This window comes from Brachycentrus maculatus, unplaced genomic scaffold (assembly GCF_059751285.1).
Source record: "Brachycentrus maculatus isolate JH-2025_06_01 unplaced genomic scaffold, ASM5975128v1 h1tg000039l, whole genome shotgun sequence".
NCBI classification, from domain to species: domain Eukaryota; kingdom Metazoa; phylum Arthropoda; class Insecta; order Trichoptera; family Brachycentridae; genus Brachycentrus; species Brachycentrus maculatus.
The window spans coordinates 1,476,723-1,502,467 of NW_028280793.1; the positions used below are offsets into that span (position 1 = coordinate 1,476,723).

The window sequence follows — 25,745 nt, forward strand, 5'->3', positions numbered from 1 at the left end:
TTGTTTTTAATACTGAATAATTTTCTAAAAAAATTGGAAAATTCTCTATTTCATAATTTTTTTTATCTAAAGATAGACAAATCTTTTAAACATGAAAGTTACCCCGACAATTTTGCATTTTTTGTAAAATCGACTTACATGGATCTGGCGGATTTTGAAAGTAGGCAATACAGTTAATTGATTGAAATTATTAACGAATTATTTCTGGAAATGTATTTAATATTTCAAACGTCGTTCTAACTAACTAACTATGTAAACAAAGAGGATAGAACGTTTCACCATTTCATCTATCTTTCCGAATATTTTTCATCTCTTAGACCAGTGTTCCGCAAACTTTTTCTATTCAAGGTACACCTACCATATTAAGAAATTTCAGAGAAGCATATTTACCATATTATGGTAACATATTTAATATTATTATGTTTAATGCGAAATGTGAGCCTACTTAACTAAGCACAGGCAGTCAAAATTTGGAGCAATTGTGTTATTTTCACAAAACTAAACGTTTTTCCGCGGCACACCACGGTACACCAGTGTGCCGCGGCACACACTTTGCGGAACAACGCGTTACTTGATTGAAATAAATAACGAATTATTACTGGAAATGTATTTCATATTTCATACGTTGTTCTAACTAATTAACTGGTAGGCAGAGTGGATAGAATGCTGCACAACTTTATCTTTACAAATATTTTTCACCTCTGCATCTCCTCATACATACCCGCCAATTATTCCGACTCTTGACCTGTCGCTTACTCCTTTCAAGAACGTCATATATAAAAAAGTTAAAACATATAATGAAATGTATTAAAAGTAAATATGAAGCCACTTATTTAACTTTTTACTGTGCAACAGATCTTTTTAGGTAAAACCTGAAGGTTTTTTCTCCATTCGAAAAATATTCAGTGTATTTAAAAAATAATTAAATAATACCTTTTCTTCAAAATGCAAAAACAACACTTTCCCTGTGTGTGCCCTGTAGCCGGTAAATACTAAGTTAAAAATATGCCGCTTTTGCTGGGATATAGTACATTTTCTGGGCATTCCGGAAACATGCACAACTGAAAATTGATGATTTTTTTATGTATGACGTTCTTGAAAGGAGTGAGCGATGTCTTTGTTTAAGTATTTGAGTACCGATCATTCCAAGTTTTCCTTAATGTATTGTTTGATTTTGCATGTGTAATTTTGTCAATTCGTGAGCATATCATGTTTGTTTGATTGTAAGGTCATTATGTACCCAGATTAATTTGCCATTGTTGACAAAAAAGAAAACGCGAGCTCTCGACGGTCATAAAATAAAACTGAATCATTAAAAGAATATCGCATTTGAATATTTCTCAATAAAACATTCTCTTACTATTTTTGACATCTCATCAAAGATGAAAAAGAATATGGAAGTCTGGATGAGAGATCTATTGGTGAGATCTCACCAATAGATGTCTCTAGTGAAGTTCTAATGATTCAAGAACAATGTTTCAAAATTGGTTCATAAATATAGATTCCAAGAATTTGAGTAGTGTGAGCGAGTGTTTTTGCCTAGAATTTTCACTTATGAATCACATGAAATTATGGTAACTTTAAACATAATGATCAATCCACTCACGAGTATGAAACTTAAAAAGTTTAAGAAGCCAGTAGGGTCATGATAAGCGGTATTGCATAAGCCGTAGCTAGATTTCAGAGTCACTTGGGCGTTAGGTAATTTAAAAAAAAAAGAAGTAGTGTGGTTGTCAATAATGGGTAGAATTGGTGAATGTTACGTGTGTAAAGTGATCACTCAAACCAGCCTTTGACGGTCGTCAGCCCCGTAAATGCCCAGACTTCCATATTCTTCATCATCTCTGATGAGATGTCAAAAAATAATATGAAAAACGCCTATAATTGGAGATAATCCAGATTTTGTGATCCTTTTAACAAATAATGAAATGCGATGTCTGCTCTGCGCAAGTACTATAATATTATATATTGTCTACCAATACTAAAACATAATTATCTTCTTATTAGACTCTTGCTACAATTGTGCATAAGGCACTTCATTCGACGATACACCATAATTTGATCGTGAAACACACTACGGGAAGATGATCAATCTTTCCCTCTAGGTTTCAGTGTAGGTTTAGACATATGTGTTTAAAACTGAATCGAACCCGGGACTGAATTCATGGTGATCTTACGTTCTAACCACCTATCTATGTTGAGACTTACAATAATCAATGAATATTTATTATTTACGTAATAATAGTTCAAGGTACGAGTACCCTCATCGATTTTTGAACCGAACATTATAAAACACAAACAAAGATGTATGTGAGAATGTATATAATAGGGTGTTGTTTTTTTCTGTGATAAATGAAGAATTTTAACGTAGGGTAAAGATGCTAGTTATTGTCACATTGATCTGTATTAGAAGTTCTGTTGGAATTGTTTGTTGGAATTGCATTTTGATATTATAAAGTCATGCTTATAACTCAGTGATGAGCTTTTATTTAGATTTAGATAATTTTCACTCTTAAATAGTTGGAGAATCGCAGTTTTTTTTGGAAAATAGTTTCTACTCTTGGGACCTTAAAAATATTGACAACAAAAATTTTGTTGGATAGGTTTTTTTTTATTCTTAAAATTACTAATTCATGATTGTTCTCTGAACTGTTTTGATGGGGTATTTGATAGGGATAGCTATTGTAAGTATCTTTCTGATAGTGCGTATTCTCTTTCCGATGAACGATTTCCCAAATACTTTTTGAAACTAGGTCAGTATATGTAATGCATATTAAATTATCCGGCGCTCAGTAATGGAGTTACGCATCTATACACATCTGAACATCTACATGAATTACGCCTGAGTAAACTAAATTATTGTAATGACTAGACGTTCACAGCAAAAGTGATTAAGGCAAGCGATAAAGCAGACATCAAAATAGGAACAAATGTAGAATTTAAGTAATATTTTTGACATGTCGACATAGATGAATAAGAATATGGAAGTCTGGGCATTTACGGGGCTTTCGACCGTCATAGGGCGCTTGTGCACTATACGGAACTTTACCGTCCGGCAGTCCGGTTTTGAAAACTTAAAGCCACTACGACCGTTTAGCGTGATCGAATTTACGCGATCAAGAGCATCGATCCGAACAAAGATGGACAAAAGTACAAGCCAATCCCAGCCAATCATCCGTTTTATATGCTAACTGACGCGCCGGACGGTAAAATTCCATATAATTCCGTGTAGTGAACAAACGCCCATAAGCTGGTTTAAGTGATGACTTTACACGCGTGTAACATTCACCAATTCTACCCATGATTGACAACCACACTACTCAAATTCTTGGAACTTCTATATATATATATTTCATCTCACCATAGATGTCTCTAGTGAAATTCTAGTGAATTCAAGCACCATGATTTGAAATTTGAACAAGAAGTTCCAAGAATTCGTGTGGTAAAATTAAAAATAATATAAAAAATAACTCCTAATTGGAGATAATTCAGATTTGTGAACAAGTATCGGTTGTGGTTGGTTGGAAGATATTGCTTTTTAGAAATAAGCCCGCAAATGTACTTATTTCTTTTCTATACATGAAGTTTAAATAAATATTTGGACGCACTCAAAACGTTGAAGATTTTTAGTCATTCGTGTGGTCGAATGATGTGATTATGAAGAAAAAAATAACTAATAGAATTCGGGTGATTTCTTACAAAATGGCAAACTATATTATCTTCTTCCTGGCTGCGTCCCAACTCATCGTCTTTGTAGACTGTTGGTGTCAGCTCTCCTCGTCCTCAGGTTGTAGGTCCTTCTATCATATACAGCATCACCTAGGCCATGCCTTCGAATCGTGTTATCTTCCTGTAGCATCCATGAATTATTTTGTCATCCTCTAAACGTCTCGTTATATCGATGACAATTACAGCAAAAATATAACATTAAAATTACGTCGAAAATGCGTTTTTACGTTCCACTCACAACGGGAAACAACTAAAATAAATAATAATAATAAAACCCTTATCCGCACCCCAATGGTGCATAGGGCACTGCTTCATATAAACGCAGTGTTATCTCGATCGTTTACACATGAAGGAAAGGTGATCAGCCCTCCGCTTCAGGTACCAGTCCAGGGTAATATTGATTAAATATTATAGTGAAAAAATCACTTATATTTATTTGACCCCCCTTGGGAATCGAACCCGGGACCTCCAGAACGGTAGCCGAGCGTGCTGACCATTACACTACGGAGGCGGACAAAAATAAATAAACGGTGGAATATTGTACAAAATTGTGTAATAAAAACAACTTTTTAAGGGTTGATAGTTTTCAAGCGCAAGCAGGCGTCTGCTGGCGGGAGATGTCCGTACCAGTCATAAAATCGAACCCGGAACTTCGTACCTAATAAAAAAGCGCTTACCATAATACAGCGGATGCATGCAAAAATATTTTTCTTCGGATCCCAACGGCGCATAAAAAAAAACCGCATCAAATCATCGCGGTACTTACCTGACCGTTAAAATTGAAAATGGATATTTGACAAATTTTACGTTTTAAAAAACAAATTGGACGTTATATTGTATTTTATACAAAAAGTTAGAATTTGTCATCCTTTAGTAATTGAAAAATTGCGTTTTTTTTTAAATGGTTTCTATGTTTGGGACTTGAAATTTTGTAAACGATAATTTTGTTGGTTATATTTTTTTTTTCAAAATAACTTTAATTATTGTTTTCTGATTAAAGAAAACACTTCGTTTTTTACCACTTGAGTTTTATTATAGACTACATGTTTCAGAAGTTAAACTTCCATCATTCAGGTCTGTATAATAACTAAAATATAAAATTGTTCTATAAATAAGGAGAGGGGAAAGTAAGGGGAAGGACTAAGGTTCCTTGACTAACCCCTTCCCCTTACTTCCCCTTATAATAAAACTCAAGTGGTAAAAAACGAAAAGTTTTCTTTAATCATTGTAACATGTCTTACCACAAAGTTAATGCCGAAACAATAAATAAAATATTGTTTTCTGTACTATTTTCACATGAATCTAGAGTCCAGGACTGATCAGATCCCTTTGCTTAAATGGTAATCGAGTCGACCCGACGCAGTGCCCTATGCACCCCCGAGTGTATAATCTTCCCGGATAATTATTCCAGTCGCTAGAAGCCTGTCGCCAAACACTATCTACCCAAAGTAGCGCACGCTCGCGCTGAACTATTCGGCGACAACTCGCCGTGCACGAATATTTGCTCGATAATGGAATTGTTTGCAAGAATTCTTGCACTCGGTACTGACGCGTTCAACACTCATAACCGTATACCTAAAGTGACCATACGTCCCGTTTTGAACGGGACCGTCCCGTTTTTAGATAGTCTGTCCCGATATAAAATAACATTTTTTTCTCCATATTTATACTATTTTATTCCTCTTATTTTCTTTATGGGCATTCCTTTTCTTTTTATTAATACATAAAAACTATGAAAAAATACGCGTTTTCTTGAATACACATACTATTACGTAAAAGTTGGTAGATGTCCCGTTTTGAGGACAAAAATAAATGGTCACGTTACGTATACCCTCTCCCTATGCACAGCACTACACTCGCATTCTCCGCGATCTCATTATTATCATTTATTACCTGCGTTAATTTTCATTCAAACGCGATCCTATATCGCTCACTCCTTTCAAGAACGTCATAAATCAAAAAACTTGATTTTTCAGGAGAACTTTTTTAAATTTAAAATATAATACAATGTATTAAAAATAAATATCAAGCCACTTACTGAACTTTTCACTGTGCAACAGATCTTTTTAGGTAAAACATGAGGGTATTTGAAAAATATTTAGTATGTTTAAAAAAATAATTAAACAATACATTTTCTTCAAAATACAAAAACAATACTTTCTGTCCTGTAGCGGGTAAATATTAGGTTAAAAATATGCCTCTTTTGCTGGGGTATAGAACATTTTCTGGGCATTCCGAAAACATGCACAACTGAAAATTGACAATTTTTGATTTATGACGTTCTTGAAAGAAGTGAGCGATTTGTGCGTTTCAGAAACCTTATGTTACGGCTGTGTGCATATATTAGTACATTTCGGTCACCTTTAATATAATTTATTTTGTAGTGTGTCCCTAGTTGCAAACAAATTGTCTGACTTGAGGTTCCATCTTTCACCTTTTCCTCTTTCCCTCTCTCCCGCGCCTCTTCCAGGTATTTTTACAAATTTACAAATGTGTAATTTTGTAATTGAAATAGTCCAAATACTTGTTTTGTAATACATACATATATATGTAATCGTATATGTGAATGACTTGATGTAAGTATTCTGTTATTACCTAAGTAATTACTGTCCAAGGTAGCATATTTTGAAGATACATTTATTTTAGGGTCATTACCTATTACCTATCTGACTTCTGCCCAAGGTAGCACATTTTGAAAATGAGTGACTCTATTGCCTATGTAATTACCGCCCAAGGTAGCACATTTTGAAGATGAATGACCCTATTACCTATCTAACTTTTGCCCGAGGTAGCAAAATTTGAAGATGAATGACTCTGTTACCTATCTAATTTCTGCCCAAGATAGCACATTTTGAAGATGAATGACCCTATGACCTATGTAATTACCGCCCAAGGTAGCACTAATAGAATATTCGCTCTCGTTGTCCCAGGTGTGCGAGGAGTCGCTCGCGGCGCACCGGGAGCGGCTGGGCGAGCTGAAGGCGCTGGTGGCGCGCATCGCGGCCGACGTGGGGCTGGAGGCCGCCGCGCCCCTCCGCGGGGAGCTGGCCGCGCTGGGCAGCCGCCTGGAGGACGTGCGCGCCTCGCTGGCCACGCTGGCCGGCGCCGCCGAGACCCGCGCCGCGCGCCGCGCCGAGCTGCGCCGCGCCAGGGACTTCCTCAACACGGTCCAAGAGGTGAGCCCTGCCCGCCCTCCTTCCTCTTCCGCTAATTTATTATCATTTTCATTTAAAAACCACTCCGAACCGAAGTTTTGATCGATGCCGAGTCCCTAATCTAAATGTTTCGGTAAAGTTTCGAGTTGAATTTCGTTAATTGTTTTGTTACGCCGGAGTGTTTCGTGCCGCCGCGCCGTTAGGGGAGGGGCCGAGGGTCGAGGGAGATAATCAGCCCTGGTCGTGACCTTGCTCGCGTACGGAGCGGCTCGCGCGATTTCCAGAATGAACTGTTCCGCTAATTTGTAATCGCTTCGATCTTTCAGAGCCTCTCGACGGTGGAAGAAACCAACGGCAAAAATACCGAGGAACAACTGGTCGCCTTGCGCAATCATCTGTTGGCGCTGGGGAAATCGGAAACGCGCATCCAGGACGTGAAGGAAAACTCGTTCGAAATCCGACCGCCCGTCAAGACGGAGACTTCGATCGTGGAGATCTTGGAGCTCTGGCAGACAGTTTTCCGGGAAACATTCCAACAGTACCACCGACTGTCCTCTCAGTTGGTCAGGAGTCAGGACGGGGTCGCCGCCCTGCGACTCTGGCAAGAGTACCTGTACCACGTGCAGTCGTTCCTCTCCGGTTCTATCCCCGAAGACTATCACAATCTCAAAGAACAGAAACATCTCTGCGAGATCCATCAAAACCTTCTCGCTACGCAAAAGTCTGTCCTCCTCTCCAAAAACGAAGAAACCAACAGGGGAGACAAATTGGACCTTTCTAACAATGCGCTCATGGAACAATTCAGTTCTTTGACCAATCTCCACAATGAAACGTTATCTAGAATCATGGACCGCCACGGTGAAATCAGCGACCGAATATCTTCTTGGGATAAATACAGGACGGATCAGGCCAAATTATTGCAATGGCTGAAAGACATGGAGAGAGAAAGAGAAAAGTTGCAACTCAGATATATTCACATGCGGCGAGTTCCTAAAATTATCCACCGAATACAATTTTTAATCGATAAAATACCGCTGGGACAAACCCAAGCGAACGATCTTCTCGCTCAACAGAAAAACCTTTTAGGATTCTGCGAGGATCCTTTGGCCGCTTCTATAAGGATCGAGTACACGGGCATCGTCAAGAGAATAGAAAACTTGCAAGCCGGATTGAAGACGTGGAAAGACTACATAAACAGAATAATTGTGCTCATTTCAGATTACGATTCGCAAATTTCCACTTTACAAACCGTTTTATCGAACACGCAAAAGGCGATACCCCAAACGGTCGAGGGTCTGCCGAAGTCGCGGTCCGAAACAAAAGATCTGCTAGACAAGCTCCGTGAATATCGGAAAAACATGGCGACGCTGGTCAAGGACTTGGATAGCTTGAGTGTTATTCAGGAACAACTGAAAGACTGCGTAAGCCCGCAGGACAACAAAACGGTCAGCCAACGTATCTGGATTTTACGGCAGCAACAAGCGGATTTAGATCATCAGTTATCCGTCCTCATTCACCAGCTAGAGGAGAAGTTGGAAATGAACTTGCTGTTTGATTCTCGTCACTCGAGATTCCTCATCTGGATATCTGATTTGGAATCGAGGCTGGACAAAGAGAGCAAATTAGGATTCACGAAAGGAATGAAGCCCGAAGACCTGCTCCATAAATTGGAATGCGACCTCAAGTCCGATATGGTTCTCAAAGAACCCGAAGTGAAATGGATCACAAATACCGGATTGGAGCTGATCAACTCTTACGGTCAAGACGAACCGGACCAGCAAAATATCATCAGACAAAAGATCGACACTGTCAACGACAAGTGGAACCGCCTGAAGCAGGTCGGAAACACGAGAACCAAAAAGGTTCGAGACCTGTTGCAAACTATTCTGCAACTCGAACTTAGACTATCAAAAATAAGAGAGTGGCTTTCTCAGACTGAATCTCAATTATGGAAACCTTTGTATGTGGAATCATTTTCTAAAGACGTTTTCGATAAAAATTTGGAAGACCACGACAAGCTGCAGGCCACGATCGAAGAAGAGAGTGAAGAAATCGGCGATGTCTTAAACTTATACGAACTCCTACTTAACGATGTCGATACGTGGAATGCCAACTTCGACACTCAGAACCTCAAATTAGCCACCGAAAATGTTGAAAGAAGATGGAAGATAGTTTGCGAACAATCCACCGAAAGAAAACGAAGAATCGTATCTATTTGGTCACTTCTTCGTGAACTGATAAAACTACATAACGACGAGGAAGAATGGCTGCAAAGGCAAGAACAATCTCTCCGAGAGATCGAAATCTCAATGGAGGACCTTCCAGCTGACCGCGTTCCGGAAACTATCGCCAATATAGAAACTCTCATAGAGAATGTCAAATCGAGGAATCCAGCTCTACAAATACTAGAACATACTTACTCTAAACTGGTCAAATCTAGCGGCTTGGAACCAGAAAACTTGAAAAACCTCATTTCGCAAGTGAGATCTATGATAATGAGGTGGAACAATTTGATTCCGAATGCAATCAGTTTGTTGGGATTATTGCGCCAGGATACCGCCATGCACAGAAAATTTGTAGACGCTCACGGCAAGGCAGTCGTAGGACTGACACAAGTGGACGTCCATCTTACTCAAATTCAACATCTTCCTCGGCGCCAAAATATAAAACACCAGAAGCAGCAGCTCGAGGTAACTATTCCTTTTATTTATTGGTTATATTTATTTATTACATCACATGTATAGCCTTCATTATACAATCATTAATATGTCTTTTATAAATAGTTATGTTAGTTAATGATTTTTATAAATATTTAATGAAATTGGGATGTAGAGCTTTATTGCAGAATACTCGATAGTTCCTTTGACCAAACATTTAATATGTTTGATGTGTTTCTGCATTTTTGGTCTTGTGGTTCTCTATATATTCAAGATATTGCGTAATATGTCTTTCGTGTAAAATGATATTTAAACCGAGTTTTATTTTAGAAAATCGACAATGAGCTTCAATCTTACAATGAACTGTTACAAAATGCGGACCAGCTGGGTCTAGTTCTCATGCAAAGGAGTACTAAAGAAGAACAGAAAGACATTCAAGAGATGATCGACGAATACCAACTGCTCTGGAAAGACATTCAGTTGAGGATAACCGAACTCAAACTGGAGATAGAACAACAGATCAATAAACCACAGAGAGAGGTAGACGAAAGCGTTCAAGTGGAAACATTGAAGTTCGAACAGGACTCGGCCATTCAGGTCGACACGCTGTCGCCGTTATCAAAAATGACATCGCTGACTTCCAAGGACGCATTCTTGTTCGAACTGACCACCGCGATAACCGAATGCATTCAAAATCTCGACAACCTGGACGCCATCGTGTCCACTCCGGAACCCCAACAAGCTAGTGCGGAACACGTCAACTTGGGCACCACAATATCCAAACTGTCAGCCAACTGCCAATCCAGCGTGGAGCTGATCAAACATCTCAGCGGAGTGCTGCTGATGGAATGCGACTGCGACGAGGACGAGGCGCAAGTCAACCAAGTTGCCATCCTCATCGAGAGATACGAAAGAATGTTATTACTCGCCAAGAAGCGAGAGCAACACATCAGAAGCCTCAGGTATGCCCTCTCTCATAACTTCTACAGACATCTTGTTGTCTCTTTAACAATATGTTTTCTTCTATTTTTCACTAAACAAATTTACAATATTTTTCTGGTGTTTTGATAATCCCTATTTCTTAAACAGATTTGCTCTAATTTTTGCTTTGTTTTATTTTCTTTTCTCTAAATCTCAATGGCATGTATTAATATAAATCATTTATTTTAATGATTTTGAGACTCAGACTATTAATTTTTCTTTTATGAATTAACTAAGCATGGGTTTATGATCATGGTTTGCTTCCTCTTTTCTGCTCAGGTCTGTCTACATTGACGCTTACTCCTTTAGCTGTGAACAGTAAGTTTTTTTGTGTTTTAATTTGTTTTATTATACTTTTTATATTTATCTTCATTGTAAATAAAACTTTCATTTCTAATAATAATTCACAAATTTTAATTTTTTATATAAATATTTTTTTATAATTTATCGTTGGTCGTATATTAAATACATATTAACTTTTAGTGAGGCCGGTCGGTTAACATGCCCGCTTTGCTCGCAACGTAACTGGAACCAACTGGATAATGATCTCTGGAGATTGGAGCAATGGTTGCAGTTTGCCGAAGGCACTCAGAGCACGCAGACCTCTCTGCCATCCAACATAGAACAGTTGGAAGACATAATACAAGATCACAGAGAGTTCCTGCTCGACCTCGACAGCCACAAGACTATAATCGTGTCCCTGAACATCGTCGGAGTGCATCTGGCAGACCACACGGAGGATGTGGACAGAGCAGACCGGCTAAGAGGAAGGCTCGAAACTATCAACTGCAGATGGGACGCAGTCTGCAAGAACGCGGCCAGATGGCAGACCAAGTTGCAGACGTCTCTGATGGGCAACCAAGACTTCCACAAGACTATCGAAGAGCTGTGCAGGTGGTTGGAGAGGACGGAGGCCATCATCAGGTCCTCGGAGCCGGTGGACCTGACGGCCGAACGGCCAGTGATCAGCGCCAAGTACCGTAAGTTCACGGACTTGCACGCAGAGCTGGAGCACTGCGAGCCCCGAGTGGTGACCCTCCAGGAGTCCGCTGACCAGCTGCTGCGCTCCGAAGATGCCCCCGAGGGATCTACCACCATCTGTAAGAAGTGAGTACTGACCGATCTCTTCATCTTCTTTATTTATTATGTTTCTTATCAATGGGTAATCTATTTTTTAATCATCATAAATATTCAATCTGCGTTATAATTTTTAAAAGAAAATTTCATTTGATGTCATGTTATTTCATTTGTGTTGTCCTTCCATAACATATGCAGTCAATTTACATGTTTATAAGCTTATGCAAATACATACTATATATAGTTTATTTTATTTATGGCAATATTATTATTTATGAAAAGTATTTATATATTTTATTTTAAAATTTCATTAATAATTTTATACGCAACTATCGACGGCTTCAAAACATAAAAATTATTTTGTTTTCAATGTGCATATGTTTGTATTATAAGTATTTATCTAAATTGAAATATCTTGGTGCATGCAAAAACATGCTGTTTATGCAAATATTATTATTTTTGCCACTGCCTTCTTAAGCTATAAAGTCTTCTTAGACATCGAATCATTTGTGTATTTGGGTGCCATGTTTGATTCAGAGTGGGGATATGAAGTTAAATTATCTTTCAACTTAACACATTGTTTGCGGGAAACGCTTAAAAGCATCTTTAAGAACCGATGCTAGAAAGCGGGAGACGCTTAAAAGCATTCCATTTGCTTACTTTTGGTAGAGCGGGAGACGCCAAAAAACATTGTACAGATCGGAATTGTGTTTGCGGTTACTTGTGGTTAGGTTACTTATTATTAGTATTACGACCTTAATTTTATACGCTAAAAAAAAGAAGAAATAGTCCCTCTCTAAGCACAAGAGCTCAGTCTCTTTTTTGGAGAGGTTCAGTGCAACTAAAATTATAAGATTGTATTAAGTAGAAATAGAAATTGTATGAAAAAATGTAATTATATAAAATAAATAATAAAAATTTGGGTCGGGGTTGATGAAAAAACCGCCCGGCAATAATGTGTTAATCACGTTCGATTGATATAATTTTTACCATACACAATTTAAAACAGGTCTTATTTCAATTCTGCTAAATATTTGCCTGTCTTATGGCGCAGTCTGTCTCGCTTACGGGGGCAGTTTTGTGTTGAGTATCGCTTTTCATGGGGCCTTCATTTCATCATTCATCCAATGTCCCGATGTTAATACGCAGTCTGGTATGCAGACTGACGGAGCTCCGCCTGCGGCTGCAGTCGCTGCGGCGCCTCACGGCCGTGTACGTGCTCAAGCTGGGAGCAGTCCTCGGTCACGGGGGCCCTCCCCCCTCGCGGGACTCCACCCTCTCCGCCCTCTCCAGAGACGTAAGGACACCTTGCCTACTTATTTAATTAAATACTCAAAATAATCAAATGGGTACAAATTCAAAACTTGTATTCCTTTTCTATGTTTTAATTTAATTTTCATTCGTTTGATAACTGGTCGCACCTATAATTGTGTCACTCGTGTGACTAGCCAAGCATAAATTACAATGGCGCAATGGTATCAATCAAAGCAAACTTCAATCAAAACAAAGGAACAGCACTTTTATAAACAATAGAATTTTTGTAATTATGTTATTGAGATAGTTGTAACGATGTTTTTTTAAATTGAAAAAACATAAGTTACAGTTCATATAAAACTGTAGTGAAATAAATAAAGAATTTAGAGATGTCAATGAACATTATTTACACTTGTCACATTATGTGAAAAGTTTTATGACAGTTGGAAATAGTGAAGGGCAGTTTTTTTTTCTTAAGATTTTCGACATCGATTTTTAAATTAACAAAAAAAAGGGTTTTTTACTTACCAGTTTGAACATAAAAGAGCATATAAGATATTATTTTACATGGTTTATGATAATAAAACCATGCAATATCACAAAAAGTCACAAAATTTTGGATATTACATTTTAGTAGTATTAAAATTTAGGTACATAATAGAAATATAAAATAGTAGTGAAATAATAGGTTTCAGCAACCTATTAAAAAGAGAGCATTATTTTTTCATTGTCAAATGATTAACCCGTATTCATTGATTGTTATTTTCATATACAATATGTTTCGAAATAAATAAATTCATAATTCATAAACCGTAGTTTTAAATTGATTTGCTTTTGTAGGTTTATGTGAGCTATAATATAGTACTAACCTGACATTATTATGTTAATATTTACCTTATATTATACTGTATTTTAAATGAAACAAGGCACATATTTTGCAAACTCACCCTGGTAGTATAAATATTGTAATTATTAATAGTATTGAATTGAATAAAATGAGAAAACATTTACACATTTTTTTTAACATATCGTTTTATGAAATGTTATTATAAGCTCTTGGTGGGTGAGTTCTATAAGTAAAAATAAATTTCTTTATTCTGCTTCATACCATGATATAAGTCGAGCCTTTCCTAGTGAGAGATCATGTTCATTCTAACCCTTATATGCACACAATAGTGCAAAGGGCACTCCATCATATCAGGGCAGGTCATTGATTACATGAAAGCAAGGCAAAAGTCCTGCGCCTCATGTTCCAAGGTAATTTTAAATAAATATTAAGGTGGTGACTGACCGGAGCATTTCGTCGTAACGTAACGTCGTAACATCGCTCGCGGTGACCATCCGAAACTATGGATGGAGCGCTCGGCTCGCTGTACTGACTGCCTGAATGCGGGCATTGTAACGTGTTACATTACGATGAAATGGCTCCAGTCAGTCTCCATCCTTAAGAGTTAAAAATATCGCTCATTCAAAGTCCCTTGGCAATCTAACCAAGGACCTCCAACACGGCAGCCATCACAAAAGAAAGAAAAAACTAAGAATATATAAAACCAAACATTTAAAAAAGAAAGAGCGATATTATTATCAGTTGTACAAACTGAGCTTGTAAAAATAGCTTTTTCTACTACAAACAGATATATCCTAGATGACATTTTCATTAATTTACATTCTTATTATCGTCGGTGATTCTATTCTTGAAAATGCTCGATATCTCGAATCCTTTCATTTGTTTTTGATGGATTATTTAATCCAATGCATCTCTCCTGCTAAAGAGGTTAACTGATGTGTTTTTTTTTAAAGAAAGACGGAAAATGAATTTAATTTGTATTATTTTGTGCAGTTTTGTAGTATTGGATAACATAATGTACTGTGTTTTTATTTGTTCAGCAAATTTTGCTTCTATAGTGTATTGCACCTTATTTTTTATTTGATTTTCCATAGCTTCTGGAACAGTCTGGACCCAGTGGCCTGTCGGGAAGTCAGCCCCTGCAAAATGATGAACAAACGTAAATACTCTTGATTCTGACTCCATGTTTTTCTAACGCTTCTTGTGCATGCTTTAAAACGACTATATTCTATAAACATTACTTTGCATACATTACTTTCAGCATGTTTTCCTGATGTGGTGCCTTCTATCATCAACCCCTTCTAACCATTTGTCATACTTGATTCTGAATTAATTTACCTTTTGTTTTGTTTGTATCCGTTATTTAATTTGCAAACTAAGAACTTTATTTTGCTTCTGTGCATTATTATTGTCTTTTTATTGAATAATATATAGATTTATTTTTAATGTACAATGTTACTTGTTTATATAGTCCTTCCTCTGTGTACCTATATGTTCTATTGTGTGCTAATATTGTCTTCAATTTCAATACTAATTATAACTGTATAAAGAATAAAAAGAGGGCATGGTTTTATTTAAGTGCTTTCTTCTGTTATCTGCACCCAATGGTGCACAGGACACTGCATCATATTGAAATAAAGTTATCTTGATTGTTAATAACATAAAGACAAGGTGATCAATCTTGCGCTTCACGTACCACTCCAAGGTAGTGTTAAATAAATGATAATTAACCAGTAAATCATCAAGCCACTTACCCACAGGGGTAGGTGGAGAGAATAGAATGCTACACCAATCTGTCTTTGCAAACAATCTTCGCTTCTTCCACACTCATGCATCTCCTCATACACACCCGCTGATTATTCCGACTCCTGATCTGACCACTTTCAAGTATTTGAAATACCTGATCATGCCAAGTTTTCCTCGGTTTTTCCCTGCTTCTGTTACCAATCTCAACCACATTCGCCTCATAAATTTGATTTACTGTCCTTTCTTTACTCATTCGATTCACATGCCCAAACCATTTCAACACACCTTTTAAAATTTTATCAATAATGCTTATCTCAACCTTGCATTCTTTCCTTATATTACCATTCGAACATCTATAATACATCGTTTTATTGCACATTTGTTTGAGAGATTGAATTTCGACTGCATTCAGTCTACTTTCATCCTTCTTTTGCCAACTCCATGCTTAACTTCCATACATTCCATATTTCGACCGCCTGGAAATCGAACCCTGGACTCCCAGCACGGTAGCCAAACACGCTAACTTCTAATATGGGCTAAGTAAATACTAAGTAGTTCTCGTGTTAGCCGATGTTCGATTCCCATAGGGTTCAAAATAAATATAAGTGAATTTTAACTATAATATATTCGGACTGGTACCTGAAGCGCAGGACTGATCACCTTGCCTTCACGTAACTAACAATCAAAATAACATAATCGATCAACGATTCAGTGCCCTATACACCACCGAGTTCAAATAAGGGCAGAATAGAAAAAGTACAACTAAACTCGTATAATACAGTGCATGTCATGTTGAATGTTCAAAATATAATTAACCTTTATATTTTTACTTAAACTACCTATCATATATTTTACTAAAAAAAGAGCATGATTTTGTTTCAATGGTAAAAAACAATTTACAGATTGAATTTGTGAAGATTTTTTACTGTGGATGTGGGTGGTAGGTATAAGTGGTTTAATAGTGGAGCATATTGTAACTGTCAATAGTTTCCTCATTTAGTTTTATTGCCTTTTTAATCGAAATAAACACAAATGCTGTGATTTGTCTTTTTCCCTATCAAATTAAATTGAAAAGGTTTTCATTTGATACAAATATAAAAATGATAACTGGTAGCTCGGGATTGATGCTCATCAATCCATTTGAAAAGGTATCATTAAACTTCCCTTTTCTTTATAATATCACTGATAAACCAAATATTATAAAAATATATATAATTTTTTAATCTGTATAAATAAAACAATTATATTTACAAACAAATATATAAAATTTTAAACTATGTGAAGAGTTCACACATACTAAAAGTCCTATGTTTTCTAAATTAATTCAACACTTTTTGAATTATAAACTCGGATGAAATATTTTGGTCCATACTGTTGAGGATTATTTTATTTGGATGATCAGGTTTGTCCATGCTCTAAATTTATAAAATTAAATTATTATTAAATTATAAATGAAATTAAATATTAATTTTATTTCATTTAACAAATTTTTCAACGTTAAAAATATATATGAAGAGTTGCATAAACAGAAATGGAAAACGTATGTTTTTTGTTGCTTTCGAATAACCAATTTGGGTGAATTTGGTGTTTCTGATTCTCATCTTTCCTGTGCATATGAGTCGAAATGTAACATGATGGGTTTTTGTTGCAGAGATGACGTAGACACAAGCGTGCTGCGTCGCGGGTGTCGCTTCCTGGGCCGTGTGGTGCGCGCGTCGCTGCCCTTCCAGGCGCTGCTGCTGCTGCTGCTGGGGGCCGCCGCGCTGGCTCCGGGCCACCGGGAGGACATGTGCGCCACCACTAACAACCTCGCGCAGAGCTTCGAGCCCATGCTCGTCTACCGGAACGGCCCGCCGCCCGTGTAAACTCTATTCCCGCCAGATCCTCCCGTTAACCTGACAAATCCGCAATTTTCTACGTGCCATTCCAGTTGTTACGTTTCCGAAAATTATTTATTTGTATAAACCCGGTTTCGAAACGTGTAAAAAAAAATGTATATTATAAAGACCAAACTTCGACTCGGTTAGTTTTAGGGTTCTGTTACATTTCTATCGAAATACTTCCTCGTTGTGTCATTTTCCCCGGCCCCTACGATTTCGTTCGCCGTAGTTACATTTATGCGGCGGACGAGAAGAGATAACGATAACCTTTTGTACGAATGCCGACTCGCGTCGGCTTAATTTTTATACGCACCGCTCGCGACAAATAAGAAAGATATATTTATGTATCGCGAAGCGAATTTGTACTTAGCCTTACATTAGTCCTTAAGAATACCAACAAAACGACTTCCGATCGAGATCGTCCGCAGACGACGATCGTGAAATCGCTTATACTCGACCTTATGTATGATTTGATCCCCGAGTTCATTTCATTGCCTGTATGGTTTACTTGAGATTTTGTTATGCGGAGGCGGAAGTGGGTGCGGCAGCGGCGGGGAGTGGAACACCCGCCCCTGCCCCTCTCCTCCCCCTCCGCCGATGATGTTCGGCGTGAGAAGGCACCATGACTCTTCACTCTCCAAAATGGTCATTCTGCCTTGGGTCACGCCACCTCGTCTTCTATTAAGTAGTCTCCCTACCTTAATACATTTTCGATTGACCCATTAAATTGTAGCATTTGTCCGGAACATGGTGCTAATTTGTGTTAACACACAAATATGTTAATCCCAGAAATATTACCTACTAACATTTTCCCTTTTTCTTTAAATTAAACAATTTGTTTATGTTTTCCCTTCAACATTTTATTAACGTTTTAATTCGATATTTATGTATATTATTCAACTAGAATAGTCTACCATTTGTCGCCTTAGGTTAAAATTGTTTACTGCACAAATTTTATGTGACTTATATAAATGCCTATTGATAATGTTTTTTGTTACTTAAGCTGAAATATTACAATTTATTGACAAATTATTCGCTTGTTATATCGCCCTTAATAGCTACATCACGTAGTATCGTATTTTTATATAAAAGAGCTTTTAAGGTGTGGAATGTCATGTATTTGATAACAGATAATACTATGCAATAAATCTTTTAAAAATACATTGTTGTTTCATTTTATTTTCAAATCTGTTTTTATAGCACATATATTTTATATTCTACAAAGACAGGTTGTGGCGTAGTTGGGTAGACGCTCGACTGTGAAACTGACGTCGCGGGTTTGATTCCTGCCAATACAAAATGAATTTTTAATTTATGTTTTACTTAGTAAATACCACTATTTCTTCAAATCATGTGTTTCGATGCATTTAGCATCATTTTCAAACATAAGAAATAGTGGTATGTTTGAAAGTGATGCTAAATGCATCGAAACACATGATTTGAAGAAATAGTGATATTTACTAAGTAAAACTTAAATTAAAAATGGATAGATTTTACCACAAGGTGACTGCCGAATCAATTAATTAAATAAAAAGAATTCTACCTTCCCTATTCTTACTATCCTACCCACAGACAATTCATAAAAATAGAGGCTTTGAAGTTTATTCCCGTAAACAAAAACAAATATATAAATCTTTCTCAATAAATTATTCCTGATCATTTGATCAAGATGAATTTATTGATTAAGTAATAAAGGTTAAAATATCGAACCAGAGGATGAAATTATAATATAAACAGGTTCATAAAATAATTAAAATAGACAGTGATGAATCTGGCGCTGGGTAAGCACTTCAAAACAGTACATATATGCTAAAGGTGGAGACTGACCAAAGCATTTCGTCGTAACATAACACGTTACGATGCGAGCATTCGTACAGTCAGCACAGCGAGCCGAGCGCTCCATCCATAGTTTCGGACGCTCGGTGATGCTCGCCGCGATCGATGTTACGATGCTATGTTACGACAAAATGCTTCGGTCAGTCTCCACATTAAGAGTAGAAGGCATAATACAGTATTATTTTTAACATCTCATCAAAGATGAAGAAGAATATGGAAGTCTGGGCATTTACGGGGCTGACGACCGTCATAGGCTGGTTTAAGTGATCACTTTACACACGTGTAACATTCACCAATTCTACCCATTATTGACAACCACACTACTCAAATTCTTGGAAGTTCTATATATATGAACCAATTTAGAAACCTTGTTCTTGCATCACTAGAACTTCACTAGAGACATCTATTGGTGAGATGTAAAGAAGCTTTTTACTAAGCAGAAACTCTTATATTAGTATGTGAGGTCCAAATCCTGGATTATAATCACATACATGAGAAACGCCAGAAAATACCATTTTCATTTTTATTATTAAGCTTATTATTTGACCAGATAATTTATTTACAACATTTTAAATAAATGCCCAGACTTCCATATTCTTCTTCATCTTTGATGAGATGTTAAAAATAATATGAAAATAACTCCTGTAATTGGAGATAATCCAGATTTTGTGAACAAGTATTTGGACACACTCAAAATGTTGTAAATAATACAGTATGATGCATTGTATTCTACAATAGGATTTTTTTAACTGTATAATTCGAAAACAAAATAAATCATTTGAAATTCAATTTTATTTTACATTCCGTAATTAAATAGTAGAAATGAAATCAATTAGAACAATGTTAATGGTAGCGTGAATTTTATTTTATGATTATAATTTGAATGTTTTAATGACAAAAATTTATTAAGTTATTTAAATTATACTTTATAAAAACTGCATCTGCCCTTAAGAATACAATAATTAATTATTTTATATTATTTTTAAACACTGAACTAACACATTCCAATCCAAAAAAAAATTAAAATTTTGACAGTTCAGAAATAGTGATGGCCAGTTTTTTTTTCTCCGATTTTCGATATTGATATACCGATTTTGAACTAAAAAAAAAAACGAAAATAGGTATCTTTACAGAAAATGTAGGTAGGTACTCAACCATATGTAGAAAATCGAAAATAAACTAGCAATTTTTCATTTACTTATTTCGGCTTGCCTTTTGTTTAATAAATATTATGAAATACGATTCATGACAGCCGCCATGGTGTGGTTGGCGCTTGACTGCGAAACAGGCGTCGCGGGTTCGATTCCCACCAATTACGAACTAAATCCAAGAAAGATTTACTTTCAATTGTTTGTAAAGTATTTTTTTCATTTACCTCTCCAATTCTGCCTGCAGACAAGCCTCTAAAAGTAAAGGCTTTGGGGGTTTTCCTTTAAAACAATGAAAATAATACGTTACCGAGGTATTTGACAAGCGCCGTGGCGTAGTTAAGTAAGCGTCCGGCTGCTAAACTAGCGTCGCAGGTTCGATTCTCACCATTACCAAATAAATTTTAAAAAAATTCGCCTAATTGGTCTAAATGTTGTGATGTATATTACATACTTTCTATCCACATTATTTTTTCTCACATACTGACACATTTCTTATTGAAGAGAGAGATTTTACGGCATTTAGAGGCTTTACGGATTTTTTTTTAATCAACCATTTAGTCCTAAAGAAAATTATTGATTTTTTTTCTTCTTTATATTTTGGTGTGTAGATACTTTTAACGGGATTTTTCGTAATTTAAATATTCGTATTTTTAAAATCCCTTTAGCTCATTGTATTTGATCGATATTCATATATTTTACGATGGCGCTCGAAGCAACGTGGTTGTTTGTACTTTTTTGTTAAATAAACACGCCCGAAAGAATAACTTGAATTACAGAAAACTTGATAAAATGTCCGAAAAACCAAAACGGGTGAAAATCGCCTGGAGCGACGATTTGAGTTATAACTCGGAAGAAGAACGAGGTATGTACAAAAAGGTTCCTTGGCTACATTTCTCGGAAACAGTAACGCACGATTGAAATAAATATACACTTATAAAAATAGTTGAGAATTCTGGAGAAATAGATTTAATAGGTTGTCGTCTGAGATACAGATTTCCGAACTGTCATAAATATTACGCTTTTTATGATTATAATTGTAAAATTTGATAAAAGAATTCCAATTTTTAAAATACGCAACCCATGTACCTACTTGTTGGATATTTTCCAAATATTTTTGTACCGCGAAAAATCGACTAGGTATCGGTTACACAAATATCAAATTGGAATCTATTTCCGTCATGTCGTCACGCGGCGACACAAACAAAACGTGTGGGTCATTTCAAATCAAAATGGACATCGATACTTATTTTTAAAAAGTTTGGGGATATTATGATGATAATATAACATTTCGAATACATTTAGTCTACTTTATTGATTCAATGTGTTCGCACATAATCCGCTAAATACTGCATACATGTCTCAGAATCAATGCCTAAATTTGACCTATACTTAATCAGCTTCAACTCTTGACCGTTGCTAAGCACTAATACATGTATAAGCGAACGTTTGCGATATAATTAGCTTTTCGTTGAGGTTATATTTCTATCGCATTGAAAAAGTTGTTTTTTTATTATTTATTTATTAGATTTTAATAAACACAATGTTCAATAATCTTTCGAAAATTACGATTTTTCTATTCTTTGAACGCTTTTTTCTATGAAACTACTTTTGGTAAATGAAATAAGTATTTAAAAAAAAATACAATGAGATTACATATTTGTCTAAAATATTGTATTTCCAATTACTAAAAGTCAAAAAATTAAAATGTATATGATTCTAATAACTATATTTTATTAATATATTGACTATGAGATTTATCTCATAGCTGTCAATATATTAATCAAATGTAGACCTTTTAAGGCATTTTCTTTCAATTTTAACACAGTGAACAGAGTAACAATCTAGACATAAGAAGGATGTAGGACTCAAATTTAGGAGTAGGCTCTTAGTTTTAAAATGTTGATACAAAATTAAAGAAAATGATAAGTCATCATATTTTTTTGCGAAATGACTTACGAGCATATGAATTCAAATAAAAATGCAAATTAAACAAAAATAAGAATACCTATTCACAGTTAGTGGTGTGTTTAGACTGCTACTTAGCGATATCGCTATTACCGATATCACCATGTCAAGATACTAGGATACGCTACCTGTTACCAGATACTAGTCTGCTAACCAGACTCTGCTTCATGCTCCTCGTATTTCGTACTATGCGCCGTCGGAGTACGCTAAATCATTTAATATCGGAATATCTGTGATACTTCGTATCTCCGCATATTTCCGAACCCGGTGAGTTCTGAGCCGAGCGATATTCAACACGCCATGACTGACATCGACATGCATATTTGTCTCTTTTCATCATTCGTATCTAATAATCCAATTTACTCAGAAAGAGATATCTTTACAATATACAATGCAAAACGACTGACCGGCAAGTCATTGATAAGCTAAAATTAGTTTTATGTTTTATGAGTGACAATGTTATCGCTGGTTATATTCGTTTGAAACAGATTTCTGAGATTTGACTAGTGGCTAGTGTTAGTATATTGTACGTATTACAGCTCCATACAAGTATCATAATGTAATGATATCTTGACGTATCATAGCATTTGTACCTGTGACTGATATACTAGAAACACCTCTATCTACAGTAGACATGGGTGATGAAATTAAAACCAAATTCAATAACAAGTTCTTTTAAATAAATTGTTACTCAACTTGGGTTTTGGATTCTGAATTCATATAAATTTGATCAATCACAATGCAATCAGTGCACAAATTTGGTTACATATTCCTAGCTCATATAAATCTCTATCAGTAGTGTAAAGGCAAAGGGGTAAATCTGTCTCAGACCAAATTTTACAGGAGAGCAAAAACAAACTTGTGAAATCAAATAACTCATTTGTTTTATGTATTTTTATATGTACATATCTTAAAAAAACTAAATAAGTATTGCAACTGTAGTTATATCTTTTTGCCAGATTATGGAATAATTAGACATTTTGTGGAACAAACTTAGAAAATAAAAAAATTGACAGATATACCCCTTTGCCATTACATTACCGATATATCATATATCTAGGTACTTTATTTGGCATAAAAAAAACTTAAGCTTGAAAGAAATATAAAGCGAGAAAGAATAAGGAATATTCTTACAATCCGGTTACCAAAAAAGTAACAGTAGCTCATCAGTCACATCTTTAATTCACACAAATAAGTATACATCCAAAGAAGCAGATAATAGATTTAAGCACAAAAAACCAAATCTGCCCAATGCTTATATGCTTTTCAGAAAAAGAACGATTGGCAAATGCAGAATTAGGAGAAATTGAATCGCCGGAAAAGCCGTCATATTCCGATGACGACCTCGATAGACTTGTCGGGTACGTGAAGCAGATGACAACTCTGTTCGGTCTGTGGGATGACGACTGGAACGAAGAATGCTATAATGTCATCACGACTTTCATGCTAGAACCGAGAAGATCAATTCTCACCATATATTTTGACAACGACAAACTCACAGCCAAGTTAGGGGTTCCATTCACACCAGTTTACGATTTGACTTACTTTTTAAGAGAACCAGATATGATATTCACGGTAGACGGCTTCCACGATGAAGTAACCTTTGGCACATTTGTGGAAAGTGTAGAAGGATCTCTGTTGAAAATGTTAGAATTGGTTTACGCTCCAGTTTTTTTCTCCGTGACTAATTGGCCAGAAAGTATCCTTTTATTTTTTGTATGGGATAAGGCCAACATCGGGCCAAGTAACATAGCTAAGAAGGCGAGCCAAACAGTGCGAAGGGCCCATCTTAAATATAACAACGTTTGTACACTTTCATCTGTAGGAGATATATAGGTAAAAAGGGTTACATATTTTATTTTTAAAATTATAAAACTATACCGAGATAAAACATTTGCAAAATTACAATATTATTTTTCATTTTGCGAGCAGACCGATTCATTTTTTCACAAAAGTCAATTTTCACATACATTTTTTTGGAAAATAAATTGATTTGACAAAATCACTAGACAATCGGTGCTGTTCTTGTCAAGATCTCAAAATGTCTCCCTTGGTTTCTACCAAGAAGTTATGTATTGTTATATTACGTATCTTGTTGACAAATTGAATACTGACACCTGTGGGAATTTTTACGCGCTGATTTTAACAGCATTGCATTTAACCAATATTACAAATTTGAAATATATAAGTAGTGATATAATATATTGCTAATGTACCATAGTGATTTATTTCAATAAGTGAATTTTGCTTATAAAAATAATTGATAAAAATACAAATAAAAAAAATTAAATTTATGTAGTGTATATTAAATCCAATACTCCTCCATACTAAAAACAGCCCATTAAAATAATTGGATTAACATTAAGAATTAATATATTATTTTTTGACATCTCATCAAAGATGAAGAAGAATATGGAAGTCTGGGCATTTACGGGGCTTACGACCGTCATAGGCTGGTTTAAGTGATCACTTTACACACGTGTAACATTCACCAATTCTACCCATTATTGACAACCACACTACTCAAATTCTTGGAAGTTCTATATATATGAACCAATTTAGAAACCTTGTTCATGAATCACTAGAGACATCTATTGGTGAGATGTAAAGAAGTTTTTTACTAAGCAGAAACTCTTATATTAGTATGTGAGATCCGAATCCTGGATTATAATCACACACATGAGAAACGCCAGAAAATGCCATTTTCATTTTTATTATTAAGCTTATAATTTGACCAGATAATTTATTTACAACATTTTGAGTGTGTCCAAATACTTGTTCACAAAATCTGGATTATCTTAATTGGATTAATGGGTAGAATTGGTGAATGTTACACGTGTGTAAAGTGATCACTTAAACCAGCCTATGACGGTCGTAAGCCCCGTAAATGCCCAGACTTCCATATTCTTCTTCATCTTTGATGAGATGTCAAAAAATAATATGAAAATAACTCCTGTAATTGGAGATAATCCAGATTTTGTGAACAAGTATTTGGACACACTCAAAATGTTGTAAGAATTAATATTATAATTCAAATGGTATGTGCCTTTTATTTCCCAACATATTATGTACTTATTACAATATTTTGACAAAAAATAAAGCGAGTAATAATAGTGTAAAAATATATTTTGCGTACATACCTGTATTAGTACATTTCTTAACACAAGAACAGGTGTAAAAAGTGAATTTTGTGCCAAACTGCACATGTTTTTGGCCAAGTTGACTAATTTCCACTACAAGCTGCAGGGTATGACCGTTATATATGTTCCGCGAGAGGGTTTAAGCATGTCCGTGGAAGAGGCTACTACCAATAAGGAATATATTCAGCGCTTGGAGGAGGTCGTGGTATATTGGACACATCGCCTCAAGTGTTGCCTGCAAGACCAAAGCTGCAATGCGCAAACATCTTTACTGTGTCCATCAGATCAGATAGACTTTTGGTCCTTTAGATGTAAGTAACCTTTTAA

The 25,745-nt window shown here is 35.9% G+C and overlaps 2 protein-coding genes across 3 annotated transcripts in view; both read left to right on the forward strand.

Moving 5' to 3' along the window:
• LOC148312479 (uncharacterized) overlaps positions 1-18,485 on the forward strand; it is a 199,353-nt gene extending 180,868 nt beyond the window's left edge. Inside the window, exons 36-43 of the mRNA XM_088276683.1 lie at positions 6,660-6,905; positions 7,211-9,574; positions 9,872-10,503; positions 10,802-10,840; positions 11,006-11,629; positions 12,761-12,896; positions 14,795-14,859; positions 17,098-18,485. Coding sequence (XP_088132809.1) covers positions 6,660-6,905; positions 7,211-9,574; positions 9,872-10,503; positions 10,802-10,840; positions 11,006-11,629; positions 12,761-12,896; positions 14,795-14,859; positions 17,098-17,311 — 4,320 coding nt within the window. The 3' untranslated portion in view covers positions 17,312-18,485. The remainder of the gene's footprint in view (positions 1-6,659; positions 6,906-7,210; positions 9,575-9,871; positions 10,504-10,801; positions 10,841-11,005; positions 11,630-12,760; positions 12,897-14,794; positions 14,860-17,097) is intronic.
• Positions 18,486-20,273: 1,788 nt separating this feature from the next.
• The window catches only part of kl-2 (dynein heavy chain 2, axonemal kl-2), a 101,043-nt gene continuing 95,571 nt past the window's right edge, over positions 20,274-25,745 (forward strand). For both annotated transcript variants that reach the window (XM_088277130.1, XM_088277131.1), the window contains exons 1-3: positions 20,274-21,175; positions 23,549-23,977; positions 25,451-25,729. In XM_088277130.1, the coding sequence (XP_088133256.1) occupies positions 21,103-21,175; positions 23,549-23,977; positions 25,451-25,729 (781 nt within the window). In that variant the 5' untranslated portion in view covers positions 20,274-21,102. The remainder of the gene's footprint in view (positions 21,176-23,548; positions 23,978-25,450; positions 25,730-25,745) is intronic.